This window comes from Labeo rohita, unplaced genomic scaffold (assembly GCF_022985175.1).
Source record: "Labeo rohita strain BAU-BD-2019 unplaced genomic scaffold, IGBB_LRoh.1.0 scaffold_678, whole genome shotgun sequence".
In the NCBI taxonomy this organism is placed as follows: Eukaryota; Metazoa; Chordata; class Actinopteri; order Cypriniformes; family Cyprinidae; genus Labeo; species Labeo rohita.
The window spans coordinates 26,781-39,713 of NW_026129610.1; the positions used below are offsets into that span (position 1 = coordinate 26,781).

Here is a 12,933-nt window from a genome sequence, read left to right on the forward strand (position 1 = left end):
TAACAAATCCCCGGGTGAAGATGGGTTCCCATCTGAATTTTATAAAGAATTTAAAGGTTTGCTTGTCCCATATTTGATGGAAGTGCTTGAACAATCTAGAGCTGTTTTCCAGAGTCTTTCTCTAATGCAATAATTTCAGTTATTTATAAGAAAGGTAGGGATCCATTAAAATGCGGCTCCTACAGGCCAATTTCACTCCTTAATGTGGATTATAAATTAGTTACCAAAATAATGTCCAAGAGATTAGAAACTCGTATTCCATTGCTGAATAATCCAGATCAGACTGGTTTTGTAATTGGGAGACTTTCTTCAAACAATCTGAGGAGATTTTTTAACATTATCCATATAGCTAAAGAAAAACATATACCCGGAGTGGCTGTTTCTCTCGATGCTGAAAAGTCATTCGATCGGGTCGAATGGCCATACCTTTTTGAGGTATTAAAAAGATTTGGATTCGGACCAGCATATATTGACCTAATTCAATCACTTTATAAATCACCCAAGGCAAAAATTGTTACAAATGGAATTATTTCTGCTTCATTCCCATTGTATAGAGGATGTAGACAACTTTATTATACTCCATCCAGATTGCATAAATTTAATAACAGTATCTCACCACTTTGCTTCAGATGTGGTACAGAGGAAGGAACATTTTTACATTCTACCTGGTTGTGTCCGAAAGTGATGGTGTTTTGGGTACAAGTATGTAACATTATATCACAAATTCATGGAAGTAATTTTCCAGTGGACCCAGAGGTGTGTTTACTAGGTAATTTTACCAATTCTAACCTCTGTCATAGTCACACGATTAAGCTGACTGAAATGTTGTTAATAATAGCTAAGAAATGTATTGCTCTAAAATGGAAAGCAGACTTTGAGGTGCTGATTGGATTGTGGTTGTCGGAGGTGTGTAGTTGTGTACCGTTAGAAAAGATTACATAATCTATGAGGGGCAGGAGTGAATTATTTTATAAAATCTGGGACCCCTTTTTGAATTATATAAAAACAGTACCACAGGATTTGATATGATAAGTGCTAATTGTTAAACTGACATATTTTATCTGTTAAATGTGTTACACTTGTGATATTTATATTGTATCTCTCTCAATGTTTTTATTTTTTATTATTATTTCCATTTTGTGTTTGGTCTTTTGTTTGTTGATATTATGTTTGAAATGGGATGCCCATTGGGCTTGAGAGTGCTAAGTCTGTGAGGCTTGAGAACATAGAGATTCCTGGGATGCCATCCACTTGCACTGACATCAGAGGTTGGTCCATCAAGCTGGCAATCAGTCTCGTCAGTCCTGACCCAAGCTCCTCCGGATGCGAAGCTTGGGTCAGGACCGACGAGATAGCCCCCAGACTTTGAGTATGGCAGTCATGCTGGGTCGAGACTCTGAAGTGGCAGTCATGACATGACCAGGTTCTGATGTGATGGTCATGGTGTGGCGAAACTCAAGTGTGGTGGGCATCTTGGCCGAGGAATCAGACGTGGTGGACATCTTGCCAAGAGACTCTGGGCTGGCAGCAATCTGGCTGAGAGTCTCTGTGCATACGGCCATCTTACGAAGAGACTCTGGGCTGCCAGGCCCTGGCTTGGCAGGCATGACGTGAGCAGGCCCTGGAGTAGCAGGCACAATGTAAGCTAGCTTTGCCTTGGCAGGCATGATGTGAACAACTCCAGACATGACGGTTGGGACATGTAAATGCTCTGGTGCTGTGGGTACTGGAGGATAGCAAGGTTCCTCATCTGCAATCCCCACAGTGAATGAGGAATCACTCAACAACAAGACATAGTATATTCATCAAGGGTAGCAGAGCTGGTGCTGTTTGGCATTAGATTGTTTAAACAGTCCTTTAGTTGATTACGAAAAATACCCTTAAGGGCAACATCATTAAAGTCCACAAGATGGAATAACTCACAAAAATCCACCACATAATTGCCTGGTCAAATATTTTGTAATATATGCTAAAAAAAAACTAAATACATGATTTTCACACGATCTAGATTATCATTTGATGACTTTATGATTAAAACTTTAAATAGCACTCAGCTTGAAAGGGTTGTATCTTATAAATATCTTGGTATCTGGCTCGATGATAAGCTGACTTACAGTTCTCACATCAATAGCCTTAGGGCTGGACGATAATTATCGCAATATAATTTTCCTCGATAAAAAGATATGAAGAGTTCGATAAATGTTCAATATAATTTTTATGCGCCCAAAGCGGAACGAAACAGCACGACTCATTTGAATCGTGCCACATGGACTGTTCTGAAGAAACTGTGCCGGCTAAGTCAGCCGGCTGCTCTCGAATCGCTATCGCGGTACTTTGATGCAACACGTGACAGTCACGAGGCATCTGTGCTGCCTCAACTCGGACAAAATTTCTAACCGGCATGCACTTCTTCAAGTCAGAATTTGATCATGCTGCGCAGCGCCGCGTTAAAGTTGAACACACCTAATACTAAGCAATACAGATCACATGACACAATCCAACCAATGCGAACCAAGACACATGACTACAACAACCAGTCACAACATGACACATAAGGTGTGTTCAACTTAACGCAGCGCTGAGCAGCTCGATCAAATTCTGACTTGAAGCAGTGCATGTTGGTAAGAAATTTTGTCCGACTTGAGGCGGCGCCGACGCCTCGTGACTGTTACATGTGGCATCAAAGTACCGCGATAGCGATTCGAGAGCAGCCGACTGACTCAGCCGGCGCAGTTTCTCCAGAGCGGCTGCAGGAGTGCTGATGACCACATGGCTGTTTCACGATTGGCCAGATTTACCGCATGACAATGACCACGTGTGTTTTGGGTTTATTCTGAACATCCTCAAGTCTGATAATGCTGACAAATCTGTGTTTTTACCATAGTTGCAATGTTATATTGAGTCAGATTTATCATAAAACACGGATAAAAGCATAAATAACCCCACTTTATTAGTATTTAAACAGTATGTGTTTATGTTGATCATTATTCTTGTTCAGATGGCGCTGTATTAAGCAGTATATGAAACGTGTTTCTGTTGCTCATGAAAACGCTTTTGAAAAATCTGTGTATTTGATAAATATTGAATTTAATTAACTTAATCTGAGACAGTGCATGCAAACACCGCGAGAGCTTCACTAACGAGAGTAAAAAGTGTCTGACTTGAAGCCTCCGTTTTCAACTCCACCCCCGATTGCTCTCAGCTACTCTCGTCGATCACCGTCTGTAACCGTAGATGAAGTCGAACACACCTATACACTAGGCTGGAATACATGAGGGTTAAGGGAATTACATGACAAACCAGGAAACAGGACTAAACTACAAAATAAAAGACATGAGAACATGAATATGAAACAAAACCCTAAAACCAGCATAACAAGGCTCTGCAATCAGGTGAAAATAACAGCATTTAGACAGCATTGCAACACTTTTCCTCTTTTCTAAAGCAGCCCAACATGGCCCCACCCCGTGTTGCGTGTTCCCGGGGGCAAGGTTAATGTACATTTCAGGGTTTCAGATGTCACCAACTCAGGAAGTAGCTTGTTGTTTGAACATAAATATGTGTTGGTAGTGTGTATACACAACCACCCTATAATCATAATCAATGACCCCAATGTGCTGACAATGACTTCAACACAACCATACGGTAAAATATTCATCATGACTTGGGCTACCAAATCAGCACAACATACTTATGGATATAGCAGACTCTGAGAAAAATTATTGCTAAATAAAACTTTTTAACAGTGAAAAACTTTTTAACAGTGCTCCAGTTCTGACGGTTGTGCTAGGTGCACATGACCTACAAAAAAAGAGTGAGAATTCAGTCCGTATCAAAGTGGATTCATACCATCAGCATCCAGATTACACCAATGAATCCTTTCATAATGACATCCTGCTTTTGGAGGTAAAAAAACGTCTCTGTTACGTATGGTAACCCTCGTTCCCTGATGGAGGGAATGGAGACGTTGTGTCGAGTGTACGACACTAGGGGTCACTCTTGGGAGCCCAAACACCTCTGACAACATTGAGAAAAGGCCAATGAAATTGGGTGTGCAGATTTTGCATAGCTGGCCACGCCCTGGACATCCGGGTATAAATATGGCAGTGTGGGATCTGTTCACTCGTTCTGTTCTGAGGAGTCGAGAAGCGTCTCAACCCACTCAGAGGCAGTCTGGAATTGTGGCATGAAGGACACAATGTCTCCACCATCAGGGAACGAGACTTACCATACGTAACCGAAACATTCCCTATCTGTCGTTCACTTCAGGAGGTCTTTCCTCAGAGGAATGCGCCAGGGAGGAACTGACGATAGAAGCACAAAGTCCGAGAACCAGGTTCTGTTGGGCCAAAACGCAAACTTGTGTAGGCCTCGGTTAGACCGTACCAGAACTGGCAGTGAGTGGCAGTGAGTAGACCTTACCACAACTGGCAGTGAGATCTACTTGTGCCTGGCCAAACCGACTCCAAATCAGCTGGACCGTCTGAGGGTGGAGCCTCCACTCGCCTCCGAGCGAAATCTGTCATGATAGGGAATCGGCCACATGATTGAGATTGCCTGGAATGTGAGTGGCACACAGATTCTTGAGTCTGTGCTGGCTCCAAAGTAAAAGATGGTGGGCCAGTTGTGACATGCGAAAGGAGCGTACACTGCCCTGGTGGTTGATGTACGCCACAGTCGCTGTGTTGTCTGTGCGGATCAACACATGCTTGCCCTGAATCAAGGGTCGGAACGTCTTCAGGGCCAAAAGTACTGTCAACAACTCCAGGCAGTTGATATGCCAAAGCAGCCGAGGGCCTATCCAGACCCCTGAGGCTGCATGCCCATTGCACACGGCACATTGTTGTGACGACAATGCGTTTGGACACTTGTTCTAAGGGCAGGTGAAGGCTGCGTCGCTCTCCGCACGCCGAGGCAGGATGTGTTTGATGGCCTCCGTTTGCTTCTTTACCGTGGAGAACTGCTGAGGAAATTCTGCTATTGCCAAAGAGACCGACCTGAGAAATGGGAACGTCGAGAAAGCGAAGTTTCTCAGAATCTCGATCTCTGCCAGATTTAGCCACAGGTGGCACTCCTGGACCACCATAGTGGACATCGCCCTTCCCAGCGCCTGCGCCATGACCTTCGTAGCTCAGAGAGCATAGTCGGTCGCAGAATGCAGCTCCTGCAGTAGCTCTGGGCCGGGAACACCCTCGTGCAGATCTTTTATTACCTTGGCTTGCTAGACCTGCAGTATAGCCATGGCCTTTTCTCAAAGTTGTCAGAGGTGTTTGGGCTCCCAAGAGCAACCCTTAGTGTCATACACTCGACAGAACGTTGGAGTGAATGACAGATAGGGAACTGCACTTATTTTAGCTGACTTTAGTAAACAAATAACAGCCAATATATTACAGGACATAACTTTTAATTAATTATCCTGCTGTTTTTGGTTTACAGTTAGAAAAAAATGCACCAATGAACAACAATATCAAGTTGATATTCTTACCAGCGAAAGAAGGCAATATTGAAGCAGGTTCTGTTTGCAGTATCGCAGGCTGGGGACTTTTAGAAACTAATGGCATGCAAAGTAATCACCTCATGGAGACAAATATTACGGTCATGAATAATAAGGAGTGTGAAAGCAAATGGGGGAAGGAAAAGTTTTTAGCTTCACTGATGATGTGTGCATATAGAGATGGAGGAAGCTGTGATGTATGTAAAAAACAACATTTGATTCACCAAATCTTAATGTGTGGACTAGTTAAGTTCTGAATTATGACAGCATGTGACTGAAGTTTTGATCTGTTTCTTGACAGGGGGATTCAGGAGGTCCTTTTGTTTGTGGAGACACTGCGGTTGGTGTTGCTTCCTTTGGCGACCCTGAGATCTGTAATTCACCAGATCGCCTTGAAGTTTATACTAAGATTTCAGCATATCCTCCATGGATAAAGTGCATTATTGAAAATGGAGGGCACTATAACTGTCATAATGCAGAAAAAAAAGAATCCAGTCAAAAAAATGTAAAATTTACCAAATGTGAGATGAATAAATCAAAACAAGGTCAGTACACTTAAATCAAAACATGATATGGACTAGTGTCTGTGGATATTAAGCTGAAAAACTACTATTTAGAAATGAATCCTGCATGTCCTGTGTGTCTCTGTGTGAATGAATGATGTAGACGTGCGGTTTCATTTACTACACACATACTGCAGCGCGTGTGGCGCTTGCAGTGTTTTTGACCTCTGCTGCCTCAAAATATATCATAACCTCTAGAACTGCTCTCAGAGCCACTTTATGAGCATTTCACCGTCTCTTTTGAAAAAAAAAAAAAAAACTAACTAACGTCAAATCATGTACAAACAGGAACTTTTCGATTTTTGCTAGATGTGTTTTAACACAATTATTAACGTATGTTAATTCTTTTCAGTTAATTTAAAATCATTTTTGCCTTGATCGTGTGTGAATATTTTAGATAAGAACAGCAAGTTGATCCAAGTTAATCCAAACAGCTGATAAAAACAATAAACCACAAGTGATCTACATCACACCAGTCAATCAATTATTTTTTTGTGAAATGAACAGTTGGATTTTTGTAATAAACAAATCCATTCACTGATTGTCTTCATCATAGCTATATTCTCTTTGCTCCTGCTGGCTTCTCTGCTGCCACACCTGACCTGCATTGAAAATATTCATCATGGCTACCAAATCAGCACACTTCCAGAACATACTTATGGATATAGCAGACTCTGAGAAAAAATATTGCTAAATAAAACTTAAATAAAATACATAAAACTAAATAAAATGTCTTTTTAGCAGCTCTCCAGTTCTGACAGTTGTGCTAGGCGCACATGACCTACGAAAAAAGAATGAGACTTTAGTCCGAATTAAAGTGGATTCGTACCATCAGCATCCAGACTACACTAATGAATCCTTTCATAATGACATCCTGCTTTTGAAGGTAACAAACTGCATTTATTTTACATGACTTTAGTAAATATTCATGCAACATAACAGCCAATATATTACAGGACATAAATATTTGTATTAAGTATCCTGCTGTTTTTGGTTTACAGTTAGAAAAAAATGCACAACTGAATGACAATATCAAGTCAATATCCATACCAGCGGAAGAAGGTGATATCGAAGAAGATTCTGTTTGCAGTATCGCAGGTTGGGGACTTTTAGAAAATAATGGCAAGCAAAGCAATCACCTCATGGAGACAAATGTGACGGTCATGAATAACAAGAGAGTGTGAAAGCAAATGGGGGAAGGAAGAGTTTTCAGCTCCACTGATGATGTGTGTATATAGAGAAGGAGGAAGCTGTGATGTATGTAAAAAACAATATTTGATTCACCAAATCTTAATGTGTGAATTAGTTATGAATTATGACAGCATGTGACTGAAGTGTTGATCTGTTTCTTTACAGGGAGATTCTGGAGGCCCTTTGGTTTGTGGAGACACTGCAGTTGGTGTCACTTCCTTTGGTGACCCTGATACATGTAATTCACCAGAGCGACCTGAAGTTTATACTAAGATTTCAGCATATCTTCCATGGATAAACAACATAATTTTTGAGTCCAGTCATAAAAATGAGATTTACTGTAAATAAATAAATAAATAAATAAATATTAAAATAAATTGAATTAATTAGAGATGCTTGTGATTATTAAAATAAAATTACAGTGAATTACAGTTTCATGATTTCTTTGATCTTCTTTCAATAATTATAATATACAAGAAGAATTTCATCACAGTAATACATTTCTGGCAAATCAAATCAAACAAAATAAGGAAAAAACAACAGTTTCAGTTATTACAGACTCAACAGGGAAATCCACCAACTCACCAGAAGAAATAAACCAAGTCTTTCAAAATTTCTACAATAAATTATACTCGTCAGAAAAAGACCCAAATTAATTAATTCATTCATTTCTCAACAATATCATTCTGCCTCAGCTCAGTGAACATCAAATAAATAGCCTGGAATCACCCTTAACATAACAAACTCTCTATAGCTCTTCAGTTCATACTGAATAAGGCGGCACCAGGCCCTGATGGATTTCCTGTTGAGTTCAACAAACAATTTTGGTCCATTTTATCACTGGTCTTTATCCGAATGATAAGCGAATCTGAACAGAAATCAGAACTCCCAGCTAAAATGAACACTGCCACCATTTCACTAGAGAGATTAACTAGATCAAAATTTTGTATAGCTTCATACTGAATCAGGGAACTAGACAAGGATGTCTACTCTCCCCATCAATATTTACCATTTTCATTTAACCGTTATCAGCAGCCATTCATCATATTAAAGGAATTCAGACACTAAATATACACCATTAATTCATTCTTTATACTGATGGTTTATTACTGTATCTACAGGACCCACCATCGTCATTACAAGAAGCGATTAAACTCATTGATGCATTCTCTAATATTTGCCTCTAAAAAAAAAAAAAAAAAAAAGGTACTCCATCAATTGGAATAAATCTTCCATTGTTCCATTATTTTCCAACAGCTTGGATGTGATATTCCAGAAACCACCTCTAATCCCTCTAGGCACCAATCACATTACATATTTAGGCATTAATGTTTCCCCTAGGCTGTCAGAGTGGTTTAGTCTTAATTTCACCCCATTGCTCAAAAGAAATAAACAATGATCTTCAATGCCGAATGAACTTGCCACTATGCATTATTTTATTATTATTTTATCTTTTATATTCACAACATGGGCACTGATAGGCTCATGAAACGTACACAACTGGCCAATCATAATGAAGTCATAACGAACACTGATAGGTTCACCCGTTTGGGTAACGGCAGCCAATCATACTAAGGCTATAGTCACTCTGCTACAGGTGACAAACAATCCTTGTCAAGGAATGAATTCTGTGCTGGGTTTAAAGCAGAAACACATTTCAACACATCACATGACTCTGGTGAAAAGTTCTAATACAATTCAGTGATAAGATGGTCAATAACCCGGCAAAAATGAAAGTTGGACAGTCTCTTGTATGGGCATCAATTATAAAATCATGCAGGTGGTGCAGGTGCGGTGTCTTTTTTTTAGGAATGCCAGCCTTTGTACGCTGGACCTGCGCTCTGATCCATATTTCGTTCCATGCTGACTCGCTTCGCATTTCTGAGAGCGTCACAATGACAAACTGCACAAGGTCTGTGGCAGAAGCAAGGTCCACCTCTGGAGACTGTAGCTGATCAGATACAAATTTTGTGACTCAAAACACTTCTTCAAATAAAGTTGTTACGTACTGCTCTGAGACTTAACAGGATGGAGATCCAAATGCAGCTTTATTGGGGCAAACCAGAAACGTGATCCAAAATACAGGCAAGAGGTCAAAACACAGGAAGGCAATCCAAAACAATGAACAAGGCAGGAAATTCAGGCAAAGCGTACATCCAAGTAACAGGCAAGAGATCAAGAAAACCAAAAAACATTAATCCAGGGGAGGATGCTCAGAAATGCAGTGTAACAACTAACAAGACTTCACAAAGAATTACAAACAAAACCAGGCTTATATAGGGTGAGCAGACAATGAGTATTGATGAGACTATGCAAAGGATTATGAGAAAAAAACGGTTTATAGTTTTTGTGAAGTTTAGGCTTACAATCAGTATTTGGTGCTTGTACATCAGTGTCATTCATCTATCATTACCTCTGATTTTAGGGATTACTCATGGGTAAGGTTAGGTTTAGGTCTATGGATGTGGTCAAGATTACATTTTTTGATTAAAATCTTATTCCAGACAAAATATGTTGACCCAGGAACACATCTAACTCATAACTCAAATATTTGTTTTGTGCACTCCTAAACTATTTCACAGAGATATTTTATTTCACTCGTGATGCAGAGCAGACGGGGAAGTTGGTTTTATCAAGGAATACACTGAAAGTAAGTGTTTTACATCATTTACATTATGTATAATATTACATAACGTATGATGATATTAACATTATTGTCACGAACCTGTTCCTGAACGTCAGTCTGCTTGCCACCAGAGGTCGCTTTGACATTCACATCACACTGACTGTTACACCACACCCCGGTTTGTAGGAAATAAGAACGAAACAAACATAAAAGAGCATTGCAATTTTTGGGAAAGTTGTCATTTTACACTGCACTAGTTTCATTCTGAGAATTTCCTTCTGATAAGATGATAAGAAGATAACTCATTTTAACATGATAGTACATGCTGATTAAATGTTCTGGTGGAAAAAGCTGTTTACTTTAGACATCATGTGCTGCCCAAGTTTACCACAAGTGTTAGTTTGATATTCTGATATGGTTTTTCTGCCAGATGTGCTGTTTTTACAAACACTGTTAAAACTATCACAGGTGCGAAAATTTTGTAAGAACAGTAAGTTGATCCAAATTAATTCAAACAGCGGATAAAAACAATAAACTACATGTAATCCACATGACACCAGTCCAACAATTATTTTCTTGTGAAATTAAAAGTTGCATTTTTGTAATAAACAAATCCACCATTAAGACAGTTTTGCTTCTGGATAAAATATGAGTCTCATCTGAATCAGGAGAGAAATATATGCACAGATCAAGCAGATCAAGTGAGAGGACAACCCCCCTGGACTTTTTCCCTGGAGACAGTGTTACCAACTAATATTCATGGCATGTTGCTAAAGGAAGGTCGATTTGTTGCTAAAAGTTCATCATTACGTAACTATGATGCAAAAATGTGTTACTTAATCAAATGTCAGCAAAAAAAAAAAAAAATATATAAAAAAAATATTGTGACGAGCGTCTCCGGGCTCATCAGCGTCGCCCTGGCAACAAAAGATCCACACCTGCACGTTCTCATCACCGCCGATCGGTCACCGCTGCTTTCCAATCAACGACACAGCTTTATAAGCCGCTCACACGTTGAGCTAAACAGACTAACGTCTTGAGCTGAACATACGGCGCACTAACCTCTGTTCTCTTGTCTTCCAGAAAGCAGCGAGTGACCGGTAGCCATGGAAGAGCACCAGGACACCCACTTTCACAGACACAGAGAGAACCCTGAGCACCCGCCGCACCAGCTTCACGTCTTCTCTTCACCCTTCATCTTTTGAAAGTATTGTCAATAAAATCCACCCTCCGGGGTTCTTCACTCGTACTACCTTGTCGTGTGATTCTTCACCCGTGACATCTGGTGGAGAATGCGGGCATTGCATGAAGGATCACCGGCAAGTGTTAGCAATAAAACCCACTGACAGATTTTTCTGTGTTCATCAGTTGCTGCGGAGATCGGCGCGCACGCTCTGCCCCGTTATGGAAGTGCAAGACCTGGCCATTCGGGTCCAAGCTGCCCAGCACGTTCCACTACCTGACCCCCCGAGCGCAAGCCACCCGCCTCCTGCTGAAGATGACGGCCTACGACGATGTGGAAGCTTTCCTTTGAGTGTTTGAAAGCACAGCCACACGCGAGGGATGGGCCGTCAAGGAATGGGCACTGGCGCTGGCACCCCTCCTCACTGGTGAAGCGCAACGCGCATACTTCTCGCTCCCACCAGCCGCCGCGGAGAATTACGCAGAAGTAAAGCGAGAAATTCTAGCCCGGCTCGGTTTATCGTCCATCTCTACCGCCCACGGCGCCTGGCCCGTCGAGGTTGAATTGGTGCAAGATCTTCCGGTGGCCGTACTGCTGGGAAGAGACAGGCCCGGCTTCGATTGCCTGCTTGCCGCCGTCGTCCAGCCCGCCAGCCCACAAGGGAACCGCCGCAGGCGACCCCAAGGACCTCGTCGCCGGCCGGCCCTGCTAGCTTCGGACAGCGGGAGAGATGGTGAGTCCCCCTCCCAATCTACTAATCTCTTTTATGATGTGTTTCAACAGACTTCCGGAGGGGGCTCATTCGCCAGAGAACAGCGGGAGAACGACCGTCTTAAACACTGCTGGGCACAAGTGCGGATCATTGATGATAAGGACGTCCTCCCACGGCCACATCCTCTCCCGCACTTCATTGTCCGAAGCGGTCTGCTGTACTGTGTCGCATCACGTAGGGGGGAGGAGAAGGAACTTCTAGTCGTTCCCCGGAGCAAGACGGAAACCATCCTGGAGCTCGCCCACTCCCATCCTATGGCAGGTCACCTGGGAACGACGAATACCATCCAGCAGATCCGGGACCGTTTTCACTGGCCGGGCCTGGACGCTGACGTCAAGGCATTCTGCCAAGCCTGCCCGACCTGCCAGATCACGGCACCCAGGTCTCCTCCCCCCAGCCCGCTCATACCCCTGCCCGTCATTGAGGTGCCCTTCGAGCGCATCAGATTAGATCTGGTAGGGCCGTTGCCTAAGTCTGCCCGAGGACACGAACACATCCTGGACTACGCCACCCGCTACCCAGAAGCAGTCCCCCTGAGGAAAGCCACAGCGAAAGCCATCGCCCAGGAGCTGTTTCTGTTGGCCAGTCGCGTTGGAATACCAGCTGAGATCCTGACCGACCAGGGAACACTGTTCATGTTCCGGCTAATGGCTGATCTCTGCAGGCTGCTGCGGGTGAAGCAGTTAAGAACAACGGTCTACCATCCACAGACGGACGGGCTTGTGGAACATTTTAACCAGACCCTGAAGCAGATGCTCCGGAGGGTAGCGGCGGAGGATAAGCGGGACTGGGACTTAATGATCCCCTATGTGATGTTCGCCGTCCGGGAAGTTCCACAAGCCTCGACTGGCTTCACCCCCTTCTAGCTTCTCTTCGGCCGTCAATCTCGGGGCCTCCTAGACGTTGCCAGAGAAGCTTGGGAGCAGCAGCCTGCCCCCCACCGCACTGTGATCGAGCACGTAAAACAGATGAGGGAATGGATCGACCTGATCATGCTGTTAGTCCGGGAGCATCTCAGTAAGGCTCAGCAGGCTCAACAGCGCCACTACAACCGGGCAGCCCAACCACGGGAGTTCCAGTCGGGAGAACGGGTTATGGTACTGG

At 42.7% G+C, this 12,933-nt stretch overlaps 1 protein-coding gene across 1 annotated transcript in view; it reads left to right on the forward strand.

Annotated features, from left to right (window-relative positions):
* Positions 1 to 12,695, forward strand: part of LOC127161586 (uncharacterized) — a gene marked incomplete at its 5' end in the record, with an annotated part of 35,153 nt that extends 22,458 nt beyond the window's left edge. The window contains 6 exon segments of the mRNA XM_051104329.1: positions 3,765 to 3,906; positions 5,437 to 5,691; positions 5,796 to 5,950; positions 7,414 to 7,486; positions 11,243 to 11,390; positions 11,521 to 12,695. Of these exon segments, the coding sequence (XP_050960286.1) occupies positions 3,765 to 3,906; positions 5,437 to 5,691; positions 5,796 to 5,950; positions 7,414 to 7,486; positions 11,243 to 11,390; positions 11,521 to 12,695 (1,948 nt within the window).
* Between the last annotated feature and the right edge of the window lie 238 nt (positions 12,696 to 12,933).